The sequence below is a fragment of the Mesocricetus auratus genome, unplaced genomic scaffold (genome assembly GCF_017639785.1).
Source record: "Mesocricetus auratus isolate SY011 unplaced genomic scaffold, BCM_Maur_2.0 Super-Scaffold_4256, whole genome shotgun sequence".
In the NCBI taxonomy this organism is placed as follows: Eukaryota; Metazoa; Chordata; class Mammalia; order Rodentia; family Cricetidae; genus Mesocricetus; species Mesocricetus auratus.
This window is the reverse complement of record NW_024429182.1, coordinates 20,678,817-20,704,700: the sequence shown is the minus strand read 5'-3', so window position 1 is coordinate 20,704,700 and position 25,884 is coordinate 20,678,817. Positions and strand designations below refer to the sequence as shown.

The 25,884-nt window shown below is 43.4% G+C and overlaps 1 protein-coding gene across 1 annotated transcript in view; it reads left to right on the top strand.

The window, feature by feature from the left end:
* Cc2d2b (coiled-coil and C2 domain containing 2B) overlaps positions 1–25,869 on the top strand; it is an 85,248-nt gene extending 59,379 nt beyond the window's left edge. Inside the window, exons 27-36 of the mRNA XM_040744676.1 lie at positions 3,053–3,151; positions 5,054–5,236; positions 5,409–5,606; positions 6,602–6,691; positions 10,475–10,588; positions 13,246–13,380; positions 14,633–14,755; positions 19,612–19,670; positions 21,748–21,922; positions 23,996–25,869. Coding sequence (XP_040600610.1) covers positions 3,053–3,151; positions 5,054–5,236; positions 5,409–5,606; positions 6,602–6,691; positions 10,475–10,588; positions 13,246–13,380; positions 14,633–14,755; positions 19,612–19,670; positions 21,748–21,922; positions 23,996–24,184 — 1,365 coding nt within the window. The 3' untranslated portion in view covers positions 24,185–25,869. The remainder of the gene's footprint in view (positions 1–3,052; positions 3,152–5,053; positions 5,237–5,408; positions 5,607–6,601; positions 6,692–10,474; positions 10,589–13,245; positions 13,381–14,632; positions 14,756–19,611; positions 19,671–21,747; positions 21,923–23,995) is intronic.
* Positions 25,870–25,884: the final 15 nt, after the last annotated feature.

Here is a 25,884-nt window from a genome sequence, read left to right as displayed (position 1 = left end):
AATAACTATGAGGTCAAACTGAGTGGAATCGCGGAACATATTTGTAAACTTACTTTGTTGTCTGTTTCTGAGACAGGGACTCACCGCAGCCCAGGCTGTCCTGAAGTCACTGTGTGGTCTTGAACTTGTAGCAGTCCTATACCAGTATATATGCCTCCTTACTTAGTTTTATTTGCTTTTAATGTGATATATGTAATGTTTTCTTAAAAGGGTTCAAGTCCATGTACAATAAAGTCAGACATATGACAAACTACTTAAAATATAACACATCATAGCAACCTATAAGGAGGAAGGATGGTGAACAGGCCAGGACTTGGGAGAAGCAGATGCTTCTGACTGAACATTACATTTAAATATGAACTTTTTAGTAGTAAAGGCAGACAGATAGGCAGAAAACCTCACATATTTTTCGTTATCTGACCAAAGAAAGTATACCACTCTACACAAGACACCAGGTTATTTTAGGTCCAGAATTTTGTGGTGTCTTCTGTAATTTCTAAAATTAATGTTTTCCCTGTACATTAGCGAAAAGCCCTAATCCGATGCATAGCACCATATCAAGCTCTGTAGTAAGTGTCAGTTTTCTTCCCATTAGCTTGACATGGAAAATATAAAGACATGTATCCACCATAGCTGATGTCTCCGGGTAGGCAAGTTAAATGCTCTCATATAAATGGCTTTAAAATCATTGGAACAATTGCTGGTGTAACGTTCACCCGCCTCACTTCCTGAAAGCCAGGAGATGGGAGATGATAGAAAGAAATCAGGACAGCTGGAGCCTTTGTCACCTCAGAGTTTAATCTTGAGGGACTCAGCTTTCTCAGGAGGGAAGGACGCATTGTGAAATGATAGCTGGTGTGCTACATGCTGAGTTAGCGTCTCTGTCATCCAAAGTATCTCTTTTCTCTCCTCTGACACACTGTGGTGCTTCTCAGCCACCTGATGTTATCTCCTGTAGTTCTATTTAGACAGACATCTTGCTGCCCCCACTCCCACCTCGAGAGTTAAACTGTTCAGCAGTTTACCTAAGTCACCCTCTAACTCACAGAGATCCTCCTGCTTCTGCCTCCCGAGTTCTGGGATCAAAAGTGTGCTCCACCACCGCCCATTATTAATCTAATTTGAAAGAAGTATTATTTAGTATCTTAGCCATTTAGATGAGCCTTCTTTTCTAGGTATGTCCAACCTGTGACCCACAGGTCACACACATCCTGGAATAGTTATGATGAGCCTTCACCCATTTGTAGATGACACCATACACCACATCAAAAAATTAGACACTCATACTTTAGAAGTTAGAATGCCAGGGAAAGGGACAAACCTTGCCAAAGGATTGACATGGGGTGTGCAGTCAGCTTGTAAAAAGGACGACAGGAAGGGAAAGCAGAATGCTCTGTTAGAGAATGCCCTGAAGAACTGGCCCTCTTATCACAGTTCTGTTGAAGGGAGACATGATTCTATCTTGGGGATGGAGGCTCTAGGTCAGAGAATGGGTGAGACCTTGCAGTTCAGTGCTCAGGGTTAAATGACCAGGAAAAATCTTAGCAGCAATGTCTTCAAGCCAGCTTTCCAAGAGCGAACAAACATTCACGGGTAAACTTTAAGTGGACTCTTAATAGAGGCTGAGGGAAGGTCTTAAGTGACCATTTGTTGATGACTTACATCCAAGGACCCACGCCTTTCTGATTCTATCTCAGTACTTGATTTGACATATGGGAATACATTGACTGACACTCAACTCCTGTAAGTGCTTTGCATTGTTATGGGTTCAATTTACATGTGTCAGGTGTTAAGACGTGCTTGGGATAATGTTGGTACTCTATTTAGAAGAGGAAACTGTCCATGTTGGCCTTTCCTCATGGACTGTGTTGTAGGTAACTGTAGACTAAACATTCCATTTTTCCCATAAAAGATGAGAATAAGTGACAAGATAAGCACCCATTTGAAAGACAGTTTGTGTTTATTCTTGATCACTATTCTGTTCATAAATGCCTCTTCTCATTCCTCCTGTATTTTTTCTTCCTATTACCAAATCTTTCTTATTCCCCATGGGTCTCCCCTTTGTTACAAGTCTCACAGACACACCACAGATTTTTCAACACTAGAGATGGCAGAGCTGTTGCCAGCTGCTTTTGTAGCGGGGTTGGGCACTCCAGGCCTTGTGCCTGGGTTAACTAAAACTATAACATAAACATGACAGCCACAGAAAGAACTTAAGATGAATCCAGTGTTCAGATGATGGTTTAAATGCTTAGGAAAAGAAAGCAGGGTGGGGCAAATGTGGAGAGAGGACAGGGGAGGGGTGCAGGTGTGGAGGGTGGGAACAAAGGACAAAGAAGAGGAAGGGATGGATCCTTTGGAAAGATCTTTGATTAGCATATCATTTCCAGTGGTCTTCTAATCCTTAATACACTGTGAGCCTCTTAGTCGTGACTATCCAAGTGCTTCTATTTTTTCTTCTGATTTTATTGTTTGTATCCGTTTTTTTTAAAGGGCTTATGTTACTATTTATTTATGTGTCCATGTGCATTTATGTGCCTGTGTATGCAGAGGCCAGAAGGATGTCAGATCCCGTGGAGCTGGAGTTAGTTACTGGTGGTTGTGAGTAGCCTGATGTGGGTGCTGGGAACTGAACATTCTAAAACTATGACCTCATCTTCAAACTATCTCAGATTGCATATTTTCTTCCTCATTTATCTACTATTTTTAATTTGCATTTTTTTCTGCGTATGTTTTTTTCATTATGTATTCTTCCTTAGTCTGCATTTTTTTGGATACTATGCTGCTACATTTTCAAATGTTTGAGAGGTTTCAATGCAGTTTTAAATTTTAATAGCATCATTTAGTTGCAAGAGCAATCATATCATTTATTTCCTTGTTTCCAGTTTTGTGGAGCCCCTGGTCCAGCTCCATGGCTGCCCTTTAACATACCCTAGTAAAGAGAGAGAGAGAAAGGACAAAAAGAACAGTTTGTTACAGCTACCTAAGAGTTTGTAAAAGTATCCATCTTACAGGAGCCATTGTGTGAGTTTACCTTAAATTTTCTTAACAGGACCATTGTCTCAAGAGCTGCAGTGCTCACACTTACATACAAAAGAACTGGCTGGGCTCCATCAGTTTCCCCTTCTCAGCCCTTCTGCAACAGTCTGAGGTAACAGAAAAGCTCTTTGTTACTGAAAGCACTTTCTGATGTTTTTCAGTCAGAGTCTGTGACTGACAGGTTATGTGGCTAGTAAAATGACCCTATTAAAATAAACCCCAAGTGCTCTGGGGTTTAGAGTGCTTACAGAGTGTGACTGTCGCTAGAAAATACCTGTAAACTTACCTCTTGCATTTTTAAAGTGTTTACTAAGACAGAGAGAAAAAAAATCTAGTCCTAAGTCATAAAGCAAAATTTGTATTTGCATAAAGGCCTTTGAAGGCCAGACTCAGGTGCCAAGAATTTTGTCTAACTAGCCTCGCTCATCAGTTAGGCCAGGTTAATGATGAGAACTGGCCTCTGCAAGACCCTCGGGGGCTCTGACGTTTAGGGTCATTGGCAGCAATGAGTCTGCATGACCAGCGAGTGTGAACTCCAGTCCAGGCTCCACTTAGGTTCAGATACTTCCTTACTGAAAGATCTTAAGCAAGGTACCCAAAACCCCGAAGCCATGCCAAACACTGAGGATTTGAAGAGTCAGAAGTGAATTTCCTGCCACAAGTTCATTGTCAGGGTGAGGGGTGTGAACATTTGGTGCCGTGTGCTGTGCTGTAGTGTTTTGGTGGCATGTGGGGTAGGTCCTGTGAGTGTAAAGAGTATCAGGACCTCCCCTGCCTGGCATGCCGGGCCATGGAGGTGTAGGGGAAGAGGAGAGTGTTTTAGTGACGTGTTTGTTTGGTTGTGTACACTGTGTGAAGATATATTGCTGTGGTTGGTTTAATAAAAATCTGAATGGCCAATAGCTAGGCAGGAGGTATAGGCAGGATTTCTGGACAGAGGAAGCAGGAGGAGATAATCAAGGTGTAGAGGAGATGCTAATGAGACATGGAGAGAGCTGGACATACAGAATGAAAGAAAGGTAAAGGCCACACATGGAGGGAGTCAGACATACAGAATGAAAGCTAAAAGTGACATGGTAAAACATAGATTAATAAAAGCAGGTTAATCTATTAGAGCTAGTGGGACAAGCCTGAGCTAAGGCCGAGCTTTCATAAATCATAAGTCTCCATGTCAATACTGTGAGCTGATAGTCCAAAGAAAAGTTTGATTACATTTTTTCTTACATGTTTGACTCATTGAAGTAAATATTTCAATGAATTTCACAGGTATTTGAGGGCGTTTGAGTGAATATGAGCCATGTGTACATTAGTTAGGACTTGATTAGGCCAGGTACAACAGAAACCCAAGCGTGGCTGATGGAAGTCAGGGTTCTGCTCATCTCCCAGTAAAGAAGTCTAGGCGCCAGGGGCAGCTGCTCAAGGGTACTGCCAAGCACCCAAGCCGTCTTTATTCTGCTCCACTCTTCTCACTACCTGTCTTCTATCCCCAGAGTTGCGAACTGTTCGCTACAACTCCAGCTGCATAGCTATGTGGGGACCAGACGCAGAAACAAGACAGCCGCCGCCTGTGTCAGGGAGGGAGTTCCTCAGCCATCCTGACCTGACTTACATTTTATTTGTGTGACCACAGCCCTTCCATCATGGTGCTAACAAAAACTTTTTTTTTATTTTAAAGAAAGAGATCATAGACAATAGCGGAAAGAGAGGGGGAGAGGGAAAGAGAGAGCAGGAAGAGATCGGGAAAGAGAAGAAAGCAGAAGTAGGCGCGGTCTTTCTTTAAAGGGGTCCTTTGTACCTGGGTTGACCAGGGTACCACCTGAGTACATTCTGCCAGGTGACAGGGGCAGGCCAGCATAATGCTTGAATCCTTACAGTCATGAGTGCCCATTGGTCACCCCAGAAAGCCTGTGATTCTCAGTAGGAGCTCATGTCCCTGTAAGCCCGTCTCTCCTAGGGGAGACTGATCTGGAACACAGGCTTGGCTGGTGTTGATTCTCATCACGTGTTCTTTCAGATTAGCGGAACATTTCAAGTGAACATCCCGCCCATTTTGCTTGGGTACACCTGGAGTAACACTTACGTCCCTCCTAGAGAAGACTGCAGTGGACAGAACCCGAAAGAATGTACCTTCCTAAATATTTTTGCTACAATTGAACCTCAGATATCATATATCACATTCAATCCGAAACTAGATGAGGTAGGTTTCAAACCAAATTATTCTGAAACAAATTATATTTTAAAAAAAGTGTAAACTTTTAAAAAAACCAATAGCAATTCCAAAACTACTAGAAGTAAACATTGGTTTTCCTTGTATTTTCTAAGGGGGAAGGGAACGGCGCAGTGTTGAACTTTTTAAAATCTAATTCCAGTTTTCAGATCAAATAGACATTTTGCAGCGAGCACAGACTTTTACCAGGAACTGTAAGGCCATGTTTCCCAACCGAAGAGTCGTGACCACTGTTTTTAACAGTGAAGGGATGCAGGTCTTTGTCACAAGATACATCAAGGCGTTGAATCCACCACAGCAACTCCTAGATATATTTCTTCATGACTCCAATGCGACCCTTGTGAGTGATGATTTTTTTTCTTTTGGTTTCTTAGAGATTATAGAGCTTGTGTGAAGAATCAAGTGTATCTTTTATTTTGGGATCAATCTAGGTGGCTTGTTCTCTTCAGACAGTTTATGTTGTTTGTAAGTTACAAAGCTTTCTTCACAGGACCCTTGGGGCTAAAATTCAAAGCCTGGGTTTAGGTTGTTTTTACTGTATCCTGCTTTCCCATTGGGGTTTCTTCATGCCAGTTGGTCTTAACACCCACTGCCCCGGAGCTGACGGTATTCTTGGGTATTCTCGAGTGATCATGGAGCATTGTGGGGCGTGTGACTCGAGTGCATGAAGCTAAGGCTACTTTCCTGTGCTCATGGAGAATTATGGGGCATTCTAGTGGGGAGGGGAAATCCTCGGTGTGACTTCTGTTGTCGAGGAAGCAGATTACCTCTGTCTCCGGCTGCGGCAGTTTAATGTAAGTTTATAAGAAAAGGAATTGAGAAAGGTTCCAAAGCAAGAGCCAGTGGAGCCTTCGCTGTTTCACACCTTCTAAAAATGCTGACCTATTGCTGCAATGTTATAATATTTTAAATCCTAATAACTTATTACAATAAAACATAATGTCATCGGGCGGTGGTGGTGCATGCCTTTAATCCCAGCACTCGGGAGGCAGAGGCAGGCGGATCTCTGTGAGTTTGAGGCCAGGCTGGACCGACAGCCTCCAAAACAATACAGAGAAACCCTGTCTTGTAAAACCAAATAATAATAATAATAATAATAATAATAATAATAATAATAATGCCTAGCAAGGGGTCTCTGGCTCAGGCACTTGGGGCTCACTCCCCAGGGGCTCCAGTAGCATATTACCTTTGTGAGTCTGCACTAGTTATGTCATCACTCTGAGCTTGGACCTCGGTTCCCTGAGAGGCCCGTAGTGTGCTCTGAGAGAGAATGATTGTGAAGATCCATGCTGGACAACGGACGGGCTCAGTGACTGTCAGTTAATCTCATTCCAGGACCTCATCGCACGATTTGTATCTTTGATTCCTTTCACGACAGAAACGTCGGATGACAATGATGGTTTTGACATATGGATGACATCAGAGGTAACACATGGCATTGTATAGTTAAAATGTGTAATATTTCTCACTTGTCTTGAAGTAGCACTTCTTTGTGCAGTGTTCTGCCTTGTCAAATGTGAAAGTGTTTGATAACTTGTATATACTTTCTAGCTCCCTAATAATTTATGGAAATAAATCACTAAGATGATTTGTTTTCAAAATGCAAAGCAATTCCTTGTGAGTAATTTAATTCCATGGGACTTTCAGCAGTGCGGTATCATGACACCTTCCAGAGAGCAGTGTGCATTGTCTCTGTGGAAATGTCCAGAGTGCTATCCACAGCAAGCGTGTCACTTCCCCCAAGTGTCCCCGGTCCCCTCGGGATGGAGAGCTCCTGTAGTGTCACTTCCCCCAAGGGTCCCCGGTCCCCTCGGGATGGAGAGCTCCTGTAGTGTCACTTCCCCCAAGTGTCCCCGGTCCCCTCGGGATGGAGAGCTCCTGTAGTGCCACTTCCCCCAAGTGTCCCCTTGGGATGGAGAGCTCCTGTAGTGTCACTTCCCCCAAGGGTCCCCTCGGGATGGAGAGCTCCTGTAGCTGTGCTCTTCTCTAGCATCCATTTTTGGTTCTTTGCAGACAGACTGCCAAGTGTAATATAGGACACACACTTAATATCACCTGGAATTTACATTTAACTGGGATTCTATGACTTTTTTCCAAGCCCGGAAACCCTAATTTTAGTATTTCTTCCATCCTTCCTTAACTTTTACTGAGTTGCTTTTAAACTGACCCCACACTCACACTGTACAAGCATATATCTCAGTTATAATCTCCTTGAAGTAGAGGAACACTTGGTTTTTATTTCTTCTCATATTTAAATTTAGTAAACATCCAATACATATTATCAATTGGATAATACAAATATAAAAGACCCTAAGAGAGAGCTGGGTAGTGATGAACACCTTTAATCCCAGCACTGAGGAGGCAGAGGCAGGCAGATCTTTGTGAGTCTGAGGCTAGCCTGGTCTACATAGTGAGTTTCAGGACAGCCAGGGAAATGTAATGACACACACACACACACACACACACACACACACACACACACACACACGTCCTGAGAGATCTGGGGCAGTTGTATCTCACTTACCTACACTTCTTGAAGGACTTGGATTTGGGTTAAAATGGACTAAGATATACAGAACTAACTTAATAGTTGGCTTTCCTGCCTCCTACTAACTGGGAATAACGTGGACATATGCAGATGGTTTTGCCCCAGGATCCAACAATTGGTAATAGGTTTTCTGAACCTCAATAGTAGGTTTTTCCACGGTAAGCCAGATCAAGAATTGAAAAAGTAAAAGAACGGGTTTGAGTGAAGCCACTCCGGCTGAGTCCTCTATCCCCCAGAGATCGGGGCAGGAGAAATCGTGCACCTGAACTCAAGGAGGGAACTTAAATACCCGGCAGGTGAGGACTGAGGACCAGTCCTCCATAAGCTGGGGTTGTGCCCAAGTATGGTACTCTTTTAGACGGGAACATGGGCTGCTGGCAACTTCAGGGGAGGAGCCCCCGTGGCAGCCACCACGGAGTAACAGTTTTCTTCGCTTTTTCTTTGTTGGAGATTTTCTGAGAGGGCGGGGCCTGGAGAGGGAAGAATGAGGCTTCCTGGATGAAGCAGAAGGGAGCCAGAGGTTCCAGCCCAACAATTGGAACCTGGCAGAAGTCAGAGTGCTGTTACTTAGCCTAGATGCTTTTGAGACTATCTATTCAAAGCACGTTCGAGGGTATTATGGTCTCGTTGAACATTAAAAGCTGAAAACTAGCATATGGTCACACCCTGAGCCCCACCTCCCCCGACCCAACAGTGCGGCTAAGGAAGGTGTTAGTTACCGCGTGTTTGAGATTCCTCTCGGCTAACGCCTTTCCTTCCGGTCTATTCTAACCCTGCCATCGACTGTCAGATGCAGCCAGTACACACTGGTGTGGCTGTATCTCTTGTTATGCTTCCATAACATATTTCCATGCTGTCGAATAAACAGGAGCAGCTTGCCGGCCTCCTCATCCCACCTCATCAGCCTGGCCTTCTCTGGGGCTGTAATGATGTGGAGAGTGTGTCTCATCTGCTTGTTACCATAGCTACGCAACACCAGGCCGCTACTGCCGCTAGGGTGCGCAGCCAAGAAGCTGCCGACATGGACAAGGCCGCTCCATGATATAGTTAAGGCTTTTACTGTGGACACGAGAGAACAGCCGGAGCCATCTGAAGGAGTTCAGGGCAGAGAGAAAAAGAAGTAAACTGAACATGGCCAGCAAACTGGACATGGCCAGGACTATCTGCGAGAGAGGGGAGAATAACAGGAGATAGAGAGTAACAGAATAGTGAAAATAAGAGAGAGCTAGTGGGAATAAGAGAGAGTAAGTACATAGGAGAGAGAATAGTGGGAACAGGCAGGTTATAAGAAGGATGAATATTCCAAGGAGGGAAGCCCATGAGCTGGAGGGAGATTAGGGTAGGGAGGGGATGAGAAGGGCTAGGATGCTAGCGTGGACTTTGTAATGTGTGACAGGTGCTTGTGATATTGAGGGAGCCTGGAGGAAGCATGTGCTCTGACTTAGTGGTGGGTACTTCAGGTAGCCATGTGTCCCTTCTGCCAGAGGTGAGGGAAATGGCCCCTTTGGCAAACGGGAACAAGTTTCACAGTTCCTGAGGAATGCTGGCTTTTATCTCAGCACCAGAAATCCTGTAGTCAAGTTTGAGCTCATTTCTGGATATTTGGACAGTCCGAGAGACCTAACAGCTAGCCATCATTTAAACATTTAAGCCACATCTTTAGAATTTTGTCAACAGAAGCCAGAAATCCAGAGTTTTACCCAAAATTTTCCTTTTAAAAAAAATTTAAGGACTAAGGCCAGGCATAGTGAGTGGCACGTGCTTTTAATCTCAGCACTCCAGAGGCAGAGGCAGGCAGATCTCTGTGAGTTCAAAGCCAGCCTTGTCCACATGGCAAGTTCCAGGACATCCAGGGCTACACAGAGAAACCCTGTCTCAAAACATAAAACAAACAAATTCTAGGAAGTGAACAAAGCTGTAGGCCCCCAGACTGCCTTTCCTGCCTTCCCCATCCCTGCTTGCTATACAGTCGCACCTGGCACGCTGTGTCTGATCTTTTCCCTGGAGCTCAGCTGTTAGGTACTTTAGAGTAAAGAAGTTTCTATTATGCTTCTTTTTTTTTTTTTTTTTTTTTTTGGTTTTTTTTTGGTTTTTCGAGACAGGGTTTCTCTGTATTGTTTTTGGAGCCTGTCCTGGAACTCACTCTGTAGACCAGGCTGGCCTCGAACTCACAGAGATCCGCCTGCCTCTACCTCCCGAGTGCTGGGATTAAAGGTGTGTGCCACCAACGCCCGGCTCTATTATGCTTCTTAATTAGGCATCCTCTAACCCATGTTCCTTCCTTTCTTTGAGTCAAATACTATATTGGTACAGGGAAGACTGTAGCTCCCTGCCCCCCAATCCTGTGTGGTTCCTTATCAGATATACTTCCTTGGGAGCTCAGGGAAGCATAATATTTGTTCTCAACAAAAATGCCTCATTTTGGATATAAATTGTTTGGCCTCTCTATGTAATATAGAGTGGCCTGCTGTTCTAAGTTACTATTCCCCTCATTTTATGCCTCACTGAAGCCAGTACATAAAGTTTTGTTTTTAGCAGCTGATAGAGTCAACACTTAGACTGAGGGAGTGCCAGGCTCTGCATGGTTTAGTCCACTTGACTTTCCTTTCTCCTCCTTTCAGAATATATTGTATTATTCTTGTTCCTTTTCTTTTGCCCAGTACTGCATTAGTTTGGCTATTGGAAGTAAGGAAGAACATGCCATACTCCTCTGTAATTTCTTTCTGTACTTTGGAAAGAAGGCGCTGGTGCTACTGGGGACCTCAGTCCTAGAAGTAAGTGCTGGGAAAATGTGAACAAAAGTAAACCAGACTTAAGCTCCCTATTTAATGGCGTTCCAACGAGCTAGAGAGTTTCACAGGCAAACGTTTGTGACTTGAGGATAATGGTGGATCACCAAAATTTCTGCAGTGCAAAAAAATAGCTTTTTTTTCTGCTAGCAAAACAGTGCTGCCTGATAAGGCCACTGGAACTACTAAATTATGTCACCCAACGGCAGCGGTTTAGTGCATATGTGCAATGGGTGGGGTCAGGGGTTATGCAGCATCAGTTGCATGGAATTTTGGCCGTCCTCATCCACCACCATCATTTTGGGTTTCAGATACTACATTGGAAGACCCTGAAAAAACATCCCAAAAGTGTCTTCAAACATTTAAACTTACAAGAACTGATCAGAAATGCATCCTTACCGATAAGAAACATTTTACAACCCAATTTAGGTATTTCTGAATACGTCCTTCCAGGAGCTGTCCTTTGGACTGCTTCTAGCCCTACATGGATATCTGTCCACATGTCAGCATTTCCAGTCTTGCCTTCTGACTTTTTGTTATTGTTCTGTCACTATGTCTTATTTCCCAGCTTCCCTTGCCATCCCTTATTATTTGTCAAATTTGTTAATGCCCCATTTGATCCCCTGCTGTGGTTGCAAGTGCCACTAGGTGGCAGTAAACACACAACTAGATCTTTTTTTTTTTTCCTCCCTTTTTCTTTTTTTATTTTATTTTATTTTCCAGTTTAAATTTAGATAAGAAACAAGGTTGCTTCATAAGTCAGTTCCAGGTCCCTCTCCCTTTCCCTCCCCTCCTCCCGTGCCCTCCCCCTAACCCCCCTCCCCCCGTTATCCCCTCATTCCCCCAGGGAGGGTGAGGCCCTCCATGGAGGTGTCCATAGTCTGTCATTTCATATAGGGCAGGGCCTAGACCCTTCCCCAAGAGTTCAGGGTGAGAGTGCACCTCACAAGAGATGGCTCAGCCGTTAAAGGCTAGGCTCACACAACTAGATCTTAATAAATACATTTATTCGTATGGGGAAGGAACTCCTTAGCAGGCTGGTTTCACCTCAGGTCTGTGGTAGGGGTGAAGCCCCCTCTCACTATGGGGAGGCATGGTGAGGAACAAGAGCTCTGGACCAGAGTCTAGGGACACCAGGGTTCACAACACAGAGCAGTGCTGAGCCTGGCTGGGATCGGGACTAGTGTTAACACCAGGGTTCACAACACAGAGCAGTGCTGAGCCTGGCTGGGATCGGGACTAGTGTTAACACCCAGCAGCTTTACTTGGTCTGAGCTCAGCTTTGCTTGTCTCTCGGGTCCTAATCTCAGATGGAATCCTGCCTCTCCCCATCACCATAGCCCCCGCAAACTCTGGTTTCTCCTTAAAGAGGGGAGAAATAAACATTCCACCCTCCCAGAATTGAGAGTGAATTAAAAAGAAAATCAATGTGAATCTTAGCCTAAACAATTATTTGAATTATCTACTTTTACTGAGAAAGTGTCAACACTAAAATGATACTACATATGCAGCAAAATAACTGTTTTTGAAAAAAAGTACAATTGTACTTATTTTTTTTTACTTTATTTTTATTTTTTTTAAGATTTATTTATTTAGAATACAACACCCTGCCTCCATGTACACATCAGAAGAGGGTACCAGATCTCATTACAGATGGTTGTGACCCACCATGTGGTTGCTGGGAATTGAACTCATGACCTCTGGAAGAGCAGTCAGTGCTCTTAACCTCTGAGCCATCTCTCCAGCCCACAATTGTACTTATTATTGAGGAGGCACATGGCACCCACGAGACGTTCATGGGAAGACTGTAGGGTGTTTTCTCCTTCCGCCTTCGCAAAGGCTCCTGGGATGAGGCCAGCAGGCTTTTATCTGCTGAGCCTCCTCACTGGCCCCAGAACTAACTCTCAGTATCTTTTCTAAGTACGTATTTATTATTATTAGTGTGTACATGGGGGGTCAGCATGCCAAGGTGCACCCGTGAAGGTTAGAGGAGAACTCTGTGGGGTTGCCCCTGCACTGACATGAGTTCCCAGGACGGAACTCAGGTCACTAGCCTTGCCTGACAAATGTCTTTACCCACTGAGCCCAGGGCTTCTGATTCATTAGACTGCCTCCCTGTATACTTTAGCTTCTAGTTCCAAGTCTAGCTTTCAATTTTAGTTTAGTGGATTTTAAATTCATTTAATGATTCCCTTAGCCTTAGGCGGTTTATCTTCCCCTATACTGCCTAGTCCTAGTCTCCAAGTGTATTATAATCAAAGTGAGTTCCCATAGTCGGTTGGATAAATTAGACAAAAGTGATGCTGTCACAAAATGCTTTAGGACAGTTAGAGAGTCATCAGAGTATATTGGTTTTGTTAGAGTAACATTTTTTTTTTTTTTTTTTGCCATCAGTGTACCCTACAGAACCTCCAATGGTGTCACTTCTTTTCTAAATTTAAATATTCATAGTATCTGGGTCTAAGGATTTCTGGAACTTTCTTGATTTGGGCTTTTTGTTTTTTCAGAGTTTCTTGTTTGTTCTGTTTTTGCTGCTAGGTTTTTAAACCCTCTCCCTAAATTTTTTTTTAAATCTCAGAATAATTATATAGAAGGTAGCCAACAAATACAGCAAAGATGACTGAACCATTTTCCTTCTGCAGGGGCATGTGGCTTATGTACTGACCCAAGAAACTGGAGAGTCTTTGCTTTGGAATCCATCAACAGGGCAATGTCATAAACAGTTTGACCCATTTTGCCCCTTGCAAAGTGTGGATTGTCTGTTCAATGATAGAAATGTAAGTATTTGAAGGAGATCTTTTGAGTTATCTTCACATCATGCAGAGCACACATTAGAATAACCCAGGAACTTTGCAGTGGTGGTACTCAGGAGCCTGTGGGGTCAGAGATCAGGCCATCTTTAAGTCAGTCTGTAGGGCTTCTTGATGGCTCTACCAAGCTAATGCTGTCCTTGTAGCACTCTGGAATCCACTCCTCCCTCAGGCCTCCCCTGGCTTCTGCCACTTGACTGAGTACCAGGTTGGAACATTTGCACCATTTTTTCTTTTCTTTTTTTATTAATTTATCTTTTTACATTCCAATCCCAGTTACCCCTCTCTCCTTTCTTCCTGCCCTCCTCTCCTCCTGCTTCCCCAACACCCGCCCCCAATCTGTTCCTCGGAGAGGGTAAGGCCTCCCCTAGGAAGTCTACTAAGTCTGTTCCATCATCTCCTTGAGGCAGGACCAAGGCACCTCTCCACCCCCACCCTTGTGTCTAGGCTGGACAAGGTATCTCTCCATATAGGATGGACTCCACTAAGTCAGTTTGTGCATTAGTGTTAGATCTTGAACCCACTGCCAGTGGCTTCATATATTGTCCCAGTCACACCATTGTCACCTATATTAAGGGATTCTAGTTCTGTGTTATGCAGGTTCCCCATTTGTTAGACCTGAGTCAGTGATTTCTCATTAGCTTGGGTCAGCTGATTCCATGGGTTTCCCCCATCATTGTCTTGAATCCTTTGTTCATATTATGGTTCCTCCCTAACTTCGATTATATTCCAGGAGATTGGTTCATTGCTTAGTTGTGGATTTCTGCATCTGCTTCCACCTGTTTCTAGAAGAGGGTTCAAGCTTCTCTGGGGTTATGGATTGTAGGCTGGGTATCTTTTGCCTTATGTGTCTTTCTGGTTTTGGGTTACTTCATTCAGAATGGTGGGGTTTTTTTTTCTGCTTGCTTGTTTTGGTTTTTTTCTAGTTCTGTCCATTTGCCTGAAAATTTTAGGATGTCATTGTTTCTTACCGTTGAGTAGTACTCCATTGTGTAAATACCACATTTTCTTTATCCATTATTCAGTTGAGGGGTATCTAGGTTGTTTCCAAGATCTGGATATTACAAATAATGTTGCTGTGAACATAGTTGAGCAAATGTCCTTGTGGTGTGAATGTGCCTCCTTTGGGTATATGCCCAACAGCATTTGTACCATTCTTACCCAATATGGTCTTGTGTTCCCATGGGCTTACACTGACCTTTTGCTAATGTTTTTATAGGTCTGGTTTAATATTCAACAAAATAATACACCAATGGCCGTACATTTTGACTATTCAAAAGAAAGCTTCTGGAAACAGTTGCTGCCAAAAGACTTTCAGGGGATAAAAGCCCAAAGTGTGCAGGTAAACACTCTCACAAGTCTGTCTGCATGAGTTGCCATTGCTTCTAATCTTTGTTAGTTGTGGCAGCCTCTAGTTGTTGACTTCCTCAGCGATGTCACCCAAAATGAATCTTCTCTGCCGTCCAGATTGCCTTGGGTTAATTTGACCCCTTTCCTATATCTGCATTTAAAAAAAGAACTTGAGAAAAAAATGTCATCTTTCCCCATCAGAAATACTGCATTTATTGCTCAACATGGCGCAGTAGGTTATTACATCTGGTGATGATCAAGTGTAAAGACTGATAAGTGTTTCTCTGGACTCCAAACCATAGTAGTTACCTTGTGGAATGAAAACAGGGCAGAAATAGTACCAAGTGAGTGGGGCTGAACCAAGGCTGGCAGCAAGGTCTAAAACCGTTTCATCAAGAGGTGCTAGGCAGGCATCCATCCCCTCTGAAGCAAGGACTGCGATGGAGCAACTGCTTCTCCTTACTTTAGAAAAAGATGAGAAGAAACAGCTCTGCTGTCCAGGAGCCCGGGGACCAGAACTGACCCAGGGTCTAACTGCTGTGGCCAGCAGACCTGTGCTGTGATCAGTAGCACTTCCTGGATGAAGGACTATGGAGTGGCAGAGTGAAGGCAATTACAAAGTCCACAACCTAGGAGCCTTGAGCCAAGAGAAAACGGAGCCGGCAGTGAGGAGAAAAGGGGGGAGGAATAGAATAATGTGCAAAAGACAGTTCATAGAAGCAGAAATACAAATGTGCAGCTTCACTTATAATCAGGGAAATATAACAAGAAGAAAAGATGTGGCATCGTACCAAGCAGAGAAATGGGGGCAGTGTAACTGCCTGGTAATGTGATGAGGTTGAACATGTTCAGCTTGTGATCCACTCATTTAACCCTCTAGCTATGTGCCCGGGAGAACATGCACGGGAGAAAACCCCATCGGTCAGCAGAGAATCAATGGCATAGATGAATAGAACGAAATAGCAAGGAATTAGAAACAGTTCACAATTAGAAAATTGGTCTGTGAGTTGTGAAATAATCATACAATGCATTCTTCCACAGCACTGGAAAAGTGTTTGAATCAGTTTGCAGAAGCTCTCAATCTGTGTGTGTGTGTGTTACCTTAGAATGTGTGGGTGAATCTGCCTACCGGTAGTTTTTCAGGCTTCCAGGTTCCAATCCCAATTTCCAGCCAAGGTTGAGAAGTGATGACGTAGAGCCATGCATATCAACAAGAATGGATATAAAAAGTGTGATGTAAAGAAAAATAGCCTGGCGTTGGTGGCGCACACCTTTAGTCCCAGCACTCGGGAGGCAGACGCAGGGAGATCTCTGTGAGTTTGAGACCAGCCTGATCTATACAACAGATAGTTCCAGGACAGCCTCCAAAGTCACAGAGAAACCCTGTCTCAAAAAAACCAAAAAAAAAAAAAAAAAAAAAAACCAAAAAAAAAAAGAAGAAAAAAGAAAAATAAAGAGTATGTGAAATAATGCACCAAGTATAAAACTACTTAAGTTTGAAAAAAATAAATATAGTACTTTTGTATATATCCATATACACATTTGCATATACAATAGATTTGGAAAGGTATTTATAGGAATGCTAATACCAAATTCAGATGGGAGGTCACCTTTAGACTGGAGGGGGTGTGAAGAACAGTACTGGAAAGCAGTAACATCGAGGGACAGAGAGAGCAGAGAATACACATGTGCTGACTCTGAAGAAACACTTCCCAGGACAGTTCACATCAGTGATGCTGGCCCCTGCTTCATGGCAGCCGGTTCTTCAGCCCCAGCTGACCAGACACCATAGATTCTTCACACAAATGGCCTGGTAGTCTTGGCTTCCCTCGGAAGCCTCCCTTCTCATCTACATTGCTTTCAACACGCTGTCTTTCTAAGCTCCTATAGAGTAGCCCACTGAGCTCCCAACACTCAGTGGCTTTTCTAGCCCAGAGTTCCAAAATCCCTCCACAAAACAACATGATTAAGCCTGTCACCACAATATCCCTCTATCCTGGTACTAATTTCTGTCTTAGTCACTGTTCTATTGCTTTGAAGAGACACATGACCGAGGCAACTATTACAAGAGAATGCATTTAATTGGGGGCTTAGTCCATTACCATCACGACAGGGAGTATCAGCATTCAAGCAGACACTGGAGCAATAGCTGATAACTGTCTATACATGGAGCGCTCTCTTATTTTTGTTCTTTTTTAAAAAATCTACAGTAAGGGCTCGGGGTGTAGCTTAGTGAAGAGTATTTGCCTATCATGCATGAGGCCCTGGGCTCAATTCTCAGTACTGCTAAGAAAATAGATAAATAAATAAAGTAAAACTAATGAGTAAAAATCTAAACAAATATAGAAGAATACAATGGTTATATATAGCTTAAGTGGTCACATGTTAGGTATGTATTCTTTACATCATTCTCTGTGCTTGTCTGTGAATTCAAGGCAACTCATAGTATTAAAAGGAGTATGTAGTTACAGGGGCCGAAGTCAAGAATACCAAGGAATAGAGAATTTTTTCCACCTTCAAAGTCTTTTTTCCCCATCTCCTAAGAAATAATTATCGTCCACCAGTTCCTTGTACATTCTTCTACACAGTCTCCACATAGATCAAGTATATGTATGTATTTTTGTACTTCCTGTTTGAAGTACCATTTTTTAAAAAGGGAAATGTGCTTATCTTTCTTGAGCAAACCACATGTACAGTCTCTACCGTCCATGCTTCCTCTAGCACTCTCTAGTTGAGTCTGCAGCACTGCTGCCTCCTAGAGAGAGAATAATCTGTTCCAAGGCTTGTGTTTTGTTTGTTTTGTTTTTGTCTGTTTAGTTATTTCGTGCCCAGCCAGGTGGTATGTAGTGGTTTCCTGTTGGTGTTGTGTTAGATGTAGCTGCCACAAAGTGAAAGATGCGTCCCTATTCTTTGATCTTATGTTTTCAAGGAGGAAAACAAGCAGCTAACCCCAAGCACTAGCCCATGCTAGTGATGAGTGCTGCTGTAGAAGTCATAAAGGTATGGGGGTGGTTTTGTTTGTTTGATTCTGTTTGGGGAGCTCACAGCAGGAGGAGGGAAGACAGCTCAGGGGTTTCAGGAGAGTGAGTGACAAGCTAAGTGAGCAGAACTTGCCTCCTTGGAATTCAGGGAAAAGAATGGCCTCCAAGGGACAGCTAGCAGCACAACCTGCAGTGGCCAAAAAGTGTCTTTCCAGGAGCTTCCAGAATCTTGGTTGCTACATGTGCAGAGATGGATCTAGGGAGAAGCAAAATGTTGATAGGGACTTGAACCTTAATCTTCAGAGAAGTCAGAAGCCAACATCACCACGGGAGACCATAATCAAATGCAGGTTTTCAAAAGCTTCTGTGATTGTTGGACTTGTGTATCTCTTACCTTTTTATGGTGCTTGGAACTGAACCCAGGGCTTTGTGCATGGAAGGCAAGCACTACCATGGGTTGTATCTCTCTCCAGTCGGTCTCCTGGAGACTTGTTAAAGCAAATGAGTTTCTGATTCATTGGGCATGATAGAAGAGCTGAGAACTTGCACTTTTAACAACTTCACATGTCTGGGGTTGGGTCTGGGGCCAGTTAGGGAGCTAAGAGACCTATCAAGTGTTGTTTCCTTTTTGCACAACTTTCATTCCACTCTGGGATGTCCCTATCCCTCCAGCTGCCTCTGTTCCGCAGTTCAGAATGACCAAAGTAGGAAACCCAACCCCTTAAAACAGCTCTAGTGAACCTCACGAGGAAGGTAGAGCTGGGTTAGGCAGGAACTTGAGAGGTAAGCCCAACCCAGGACAGGAAATGAGCAAACATGAAGAACCCTGCTCCCTACGGAAGGTTAGAGGTGTGGAGTGGAGCTAAGGTTTGGAGACAGAGGGGGAAGTGGATTCTCCGTGTGTTTAAGTGTACACACATATGCAGGTTCATATAGACACAAGGAATTGGTTCCTGCCAGCTACACGAAATACAGACCCAGAAAAGGATGGTTATAAACCATGTCCGAAGAGTAACACTATGATCTGGTATTTATTGAGCATTTCATAAATGCTAGGTGATGCTGCAACGATAAACGGCACACTTACTGAAAGTAAAAATAAGTATTTATTGTAGAAATTACTCACAAGAGACCAAACAAGTAACCCAGATGAGCCGAGTAGTTTTCAGCTGCCGAACTGGAAGCCGAAAGCCGGAAAAAGAGACCGAGACTTCCCTGGTTCAGTCTTTTATATCTTCCTCCGTAACGCCCCTAGCCATGCCCAAAAGTGGGCCTGGCTAGTGATGTAGTTCACCGCCTACATCCGTCCGTATACGTCTTTAGTCATGCCTAAAGTGGGTGTGGTTAGTGGTGCGGTAAACCGCTCTTTTATTACCTCATCTGTGTGCACCTCTAATAGTCACATGGTTAATGGCGGCATCTGTTTTCCTCCTACAGCTAGGCTTTACAGGTACTGCCTTATTTTAAAATCATTCTAAGACTTCAAAGAAGTAGGCCCAACTATTGTCCTTGCTCTAATCATCAAAGCAACTGAGAATGAGAACAAAGTTTCATTATGTAACTTTGCCAAAGTCTCCATAAGCATAAGAGACCAGTGTTGTGAGATCAATAAGCATGCCAGATGCTTGTCCAAAGAAGAAATGAGAATAACAAATGTCTTACCCATGAAAGGTGTCTTTTATATCCCTGCTCCCATGCTGAGTAAGTAGTGTGGAAATCAAAGAAAATGTATGATCTTTGTTTGAATGAGATTGCTTTTACCCTGAGAGACTAGTTTGGTCCAGTTTTCTGTCTCAGGACTTCAGGGATGACTGGGATCTAAAGGTGGTCTCTAGGATGTCCTAACTTTGAGCTGTCTACATTCCAGCCTGAAGAAATAGTTTACTGTGATACTAATAAAGGCATGGTAGAAGATCTGAAGAGCAGGTACTGTGTCCTCCACCCACTGTGTGTCCTCCACCCACTGTGTGTCCTCCACCCACTGTGTGTCCACCCACTGTGTGTCCTCCCCCACTGTGTGTCCTCCCACTGTGTGTCCTCCCACTGTGTGTCCTCCACCCACACTGTGTCCTCCCACCCACTGTGTGTCCTCCACCCACACTGTGTGTCCTCCACCCACACTGTGTGTCCTCCCGCCCACTCACTGTGTGTCCGCCACCTCCTAGTCATTTAACCCAGCCTCTCAAAGTGCCCATTAGACTCAGCAACAGAAACATGAGAAGGGAGATTCCAACAGCTAGTCCTACTGAACCACAATCTCTTGACGCTAGCATGACAAATGCTCCCTCTCTCTCCCAGCTAAAGAATCCCTTGAAAGGGCAGTCTATGTTAACTCTGGGCATCGTAGACCATGGATGAAACATTCTCAGTGTACATAGTTGATAAGTCTATGGCCAAAATAAAGCAAAAGCCAACACCTTGTAGAAGGATATGAAGGTTAATGGCCATGACCTTGCTTGTGGTGAAAACATCTCAGTTGGATAGCACAAACACTTGAGAACACTGTCAATCCTGGATGTTCCCCCAAATGGGTCATAGACTGTATAGAAGGCTTTACTCCTACTCCACATGTCTCAGTAGCTTCTGAATCCGACTTCCTGCACGGGCTCACACTCACACAGCAGGCTGGCATGCAACCCGCTGTCAGCCAATCAAAACAGTGTGACCAAAGTCATCTTTTCACTTCCTTTTCTTGATAGTATATAAGCTTACTCTGTCCCCAGTCATTACTACCCCCTTTTTGAGATTAAAAATCCATTATTAATATTTTATGTGTATAGGTGTTTACTACATGCATATCTGGTGCCCACAGAGGCCAAGCCAAAGAGAATTTCAGCTCCCCTGAAACTGGAGTCACAGATGGTTGTGAGCTGACATGTGGGAGCTAGGAACTGAACCTGGGTCTTCGGGAAGAGCACCCAGTGCTCTTAACTGTTGAGCCATCTCTCCAGCCCCCGTTTCCCAGTTGTCTAGAAAGCAGTAAGTGCAGTAGGGAAAGGGTTCCTCACTAGCTTGCATCAGAATTGCTTCCAGAACTGCTTATACTACAGGCTCTAGGGGTGCAGACTCCACTTGCATCATTATCAGAAGGTGAAGCACTCTGATGCCAGCCCCCATTGAGATGCACCAGCACTTCAGCCAACATACCATAAACTCAGGAGTTGCACTGTAAACTCAATTGAGAAGAGACTCCCAGTAGCTTCTCTGTGGCAACCTATAGATTCAACCCCACAAGGTCATCTCCCTCACAGGACCAGTGAACCAACTTACACCCTTCTCCCTTTTCCCAGTAAGTTTCCACCAGGCACCATTACAGGGCTGATCTAAATCTCTGCTCCTGTGGAATGACATTCTAGTGTGGGTGGGTGGGTGGGTGGGAGTGACCACCATATTTAGTCCCTTGACTTCCTTCCTCCAAAGTCCACATCCTGAACTAAATAAACTAATAATCCCACTTCTGCTAACACCCTAGACCAGATATCTGATTTTTTTTTTCCGAGACAGGGTTTCTCTGTATTGTTTTGGAGGCTGTCCTGGAACTCGCTCTGTAGATCAGGCTGGCCTCAAACTCACAGAGATCCGCCTGCCTCTGCCTCCCGAGTGCTGGGATTAAAGGCGTCACTACCAACGCCCGACCAGATAGCTGATTTTTTAAAAAGGCAATTCCCTGGAAACACTATGCCCTTTGCAAAGGATGGGTAAAATGTCAGCCAGTCATCACATGATAGGTGCTGTCAAATGCTGGGTATCTGGAAGAGATACTCTTAGCAGATTTAATTTCTGGCTATATATGAAAGCTTCTGGCCTTGCCTAGCCAATAAGAGCATACCTCTCCCTACTTGATCGATCAGTGTGAATCATAACTGGCACCCCTCACTGTAAATGCCTGCTTCCCTCCTACATCTCAGGATTCTTTCTCATTCGTGAAGTGACAAAGTTCTTGTGACATTTACTAAGCGAATCACAGTTTGTCAAAGGAGTTATCTTTGCATTCTTACCATAGGATGGAAAGGACACTGAAATGTAAAATGATGGAATGGCGACCTAAGCACCCAACGCGATGGAATCGGCAGTGCACTTCTGTTTTGCGACAAATCCTTCCTAAGTTAGAGTTTTACACGGGAAGTTTTGCCTCATTTGAAGACAGTGAGTTAGAAAGGCTGCTACAGTTTTATTGGGTTTGTATATGATTTAATGTGCAAATAACATTTGATTTTACCTATTGTTAACTGGCAAATAACAGCAACCTACCTATCTCTGTCACCAAAGACAAAGGCATTGAAAATCCAAAGAATGAGAACCTCTCGTTCCACCATCCAGGGGACTAGATGTCTCCCAGGAGACAAAGATGAGATCTGTTAGGTGTTAGGGAAGGGTCTGCAGGTGCCACTCAACCAGGAATAAAGAGGAAGTTGTTCTTATTTGTCTTGGTTTTAATAGAATTTGGGATAAAAGAGATAAATAAAATATAGCTAAGTATAAGCCAAGGTTTAAGGCTTGCAGTTCTATGTAAAAATATCAGATTAATAATGCATAGTAGACAATAATTAGGTCAAGATTAAGCCCTTCAGCCTGGATTCTATTTACTTATAGAAAAGTTGTGATATAATTAACATTACAAGCATGGCATTTTTCTCAGAACTGTATATTTTATGACCATAAACTTTGAAAAGAGATGTCCACTCTGAAACTAGGAAACTGAGAAATGATCTCTAGTAACATATTGGATTCGAGTCATTGCTTCTGGGCAAGAGAAGTACAGGAAACTTCAGTTATCTCTGGATGCAAATTACTGCTAACTTTATGCCCAGCCTGAACCTTGACACCCAACCTCACCCTTTACCACTGTCAGAGCACTGACGCCTCCCTGGAGAATGAAAAGGCATCTCAAATTCAGCAAGTCCAAAAACAAATAAGGTGGACACTTGCTAGTCTCCCTTCCTTCCTTAGTCAAGCATGGCGTTCCTTCACATAACCCCACCTGTCTTCTATCAACTGGTTCACTGAGTTCTTAGAAAGCCCAGTTTTCCAAGAGCGAGATCCTCTCCCTCTACCATCCAGGAAGCTAGATGTCTCCCAGGAGATCCCAGCAGTCAGGGAGGGGTCTGCGGGTACTATCCATTCAAGAATTAGGAAGAGGTTGTTTTTATTTTTCTTTGTTTTAAATAGAATTTGGGATTAAAGAGATAAATAAAATAAGTTAAATATAAGCCATGGTTTAAGGCTTGGAGTTTCTATGTAAAAATATCAGACTAATAATGCATAGTAGGCAATACTTGGGCCAAGATTGAGCCCTGCAGCCTGTAGTCAGATCCTATTTTGACCATTCACTGGTTTCAACCTAGGTGAAATCATCTAACCCAGCTATACCTTTTATCCCATTGGATAACAGGAGTAAGCATAGTTGTCTGTTTTGTGAACATAGTAAGGATTAAGTGAGTTTATTCTTTTTTTTTCTTTTTTCTTTTTTTTTTTCTTTCTTTCTTTCTTTCTTTTTTTTTTTTTTTTTGGTTTTATGAGACAGGGTTTCTCTGTATTGTTTTGGAGGCTGTCGGTCCAGCCCGGCCTTGAGCTCACAGAGATCTGCCTGCCTCTGCCTCCTGAGTGCTGGGAGTAAAGGTGTGCGCCACCACCGCCCGGTGTGAGTTTATTCTTAGTATTGAACTCAACATCTAATGCTTACTAAATGCTAAACAGTTTCTGTTATGTGCCGGGACCCAGGCTAAATGTTGGAATTATGGTAGTAAACAGTAAGGATACAATCAATTGCATTCACAGAAGTCACCGGCTAGAGGCAGATCAGAAAATAATGATGAAATCTCTTTAGGTGAGCAAGAGAAAGGACAGTGCACATGGAAAAGGCATGTGAGCAGACTTAAGAATGAGAGGGAAGCAATGGAAGGCTGAGTGAAGGGTTCATGGTTGTCATGTGTGAACTATTATGTAACGTTACTTAGATCCACATTCCCTTAATGTTATCACACAGTAGAGACTCAATGTGAACAAGATTGTTGTTAGCAGTTTGCTATCTGGAGGGTCCACGTTCGTTCTATGTCAGCTGTACAGATTGTTTCTGTCTACCCTGTCTGTAGAGTGGGGATGATGACAGAACTCACCTCATTCAGTTATCTGTGGCTTATTTAACACTATATCTAGAATATTGTAGTCACTCACAAGAGCAATTTATTGTTAAGACTTCTGTGATCTTTCTGGACTGTAATGTGCCTTTGTGTTGTTCTAACCTTATCTAGGTCACAGGATTTCCCATCCAGATGCCCTACACAGATGTCCAGTCAGTCATTGATGCTGTCTACCAGACTGGAGTTCACTCTTCTGAATTTCCCCAGACAGAATTTGCTTTAGCGGTGTACATTCATCCATACCCCAACAACATATTATCTGTGTGGGTCTATTTGGCTTCCTTAGCCCGATGTCAGTGAAAGGGAAGAAGGGAAAAGGCAAAGAGTACTATGCTCTCTAGATCCAAGTTTTCCTGTCATCTGGAGATTCTGCTGCTTATTTTCAAGTTCACCAGTGCTGGGCATAATTTGGATTCCTGAGTAGAGTTGGGAACTATGGAAACCACATTAGCATCCCTCCGTAGGCTTTGAGGAGTTGTCTAGATACCTCCATACCAACACACCTCTTCTGGGAGACCCTTGGCAGTTTGGCTGCTTTGTGAACCACAGTTTATACAGTAGATCTCATTCTGGAAAAGAAGCATTGATGGCCGGTTCCCGAAGGTCACTGCGGCTCAATCATGGAGGTCTCATCAGAGCCATCCTGAGAGGCTTATTAAGAGCAGAGATTCCCAGATCCACCCATGACTTCCTGAATCAGAACCACTGAGAGGAAAGCAGCATTGTTTTCAAAGACCTCCCAGGCAACCTCGATTCTCTGTTGAGTGACAGCTTGCCCTTACAGAATGCTGTCAGTACTAATGAGACATGGGTACCTTTGATGCTCATTCTGGTACAATTCCAGGTAAAAATTCCTCAGAGGGAACTCTGAGGTCATGTTCTAGTCTGAAAGGCTCCAGATGTAAGAAAAGCCTGTTTCAGTTTGAGTCCAAGGGCCAGAAAAGATCCATGTCCCAGCTTAAAGAAATTAAGCAAGAGTAAATCCCTCTTACTCCCTTGAGGGAGGGTAGTCTTTTAATTCTAACTTCCAGCTGACTGGATGAGCACTACCCACATTCAGAAGGGCAATCTACTTTACTCAGTTTACCAAGTCATATTCTCCAGCCCAGCACGCCTTCACACGTATATCCAGAATGCTTGAACAGTGGCTCTCCTATAGCCCACTCAGGTAGATAATAACAATCTATGTTCATTTTAACCAGAAGTAAAAAACATATGTCAAATTTTAATTTTGGAGCACTCACTGGTAAATTACATATTGTAAATATATGCAAATTTTGGTTCCTATTTTTGAGAATAGCATAAAAACTATCCTTAACATTCTACATCATAGTGGTTTGGAAACATCATTAGGATCTTCTATATCAAGTTCACTACAGGTGTGTTCTATCTCCTCAACCTCTCCAACTGCCCAGTGTCAAATATTTTAGAGAAAGATGACAGGTGTCAATGCATTAAGACCAGTTAATGAACTTATACAGACTAAGTGGGAGATGAAGGTGTTGTAGTAGTAGAGATTGGGTGTGAATAGTAGTCCCAGTGCCTTAAATAGTACACAGGTCTAAATTTGTACCAAGGAAACAAATCAAGAACAGGGTCAAGGGCTTCTGGCTCCTAGTGCTTTGTACCCAAAAGAATTCAGTGGAGCCTGAGAAGAAACCTGAATGTTCACTAGACCAAAACAAAGTGCACAATATACCATGGAGCAAAGTACCATTTTACACACAAAATGACGCAGGGGGGTCACATTCATGCGTTGATACAAAGAACTGTATTTCTGGGAAGGGACAACAAAAGACACAGCAGTAGTGGTGTCTCTGGGAAGAGGTGTCTCTGGAAGAGGTGCCCCTGGAAAGAAGTGGCATCCATGGAGAAAGGGACCTGCCTGTTATTATGCACTATTTTATACTGTTTCAATGTTTTGCCTTTTGCATGCATTTATTTAAGTTTTTTTCTTTTTAATTAAAAAGAATTTAACTTTTCAATTAAGTTTATTTTAA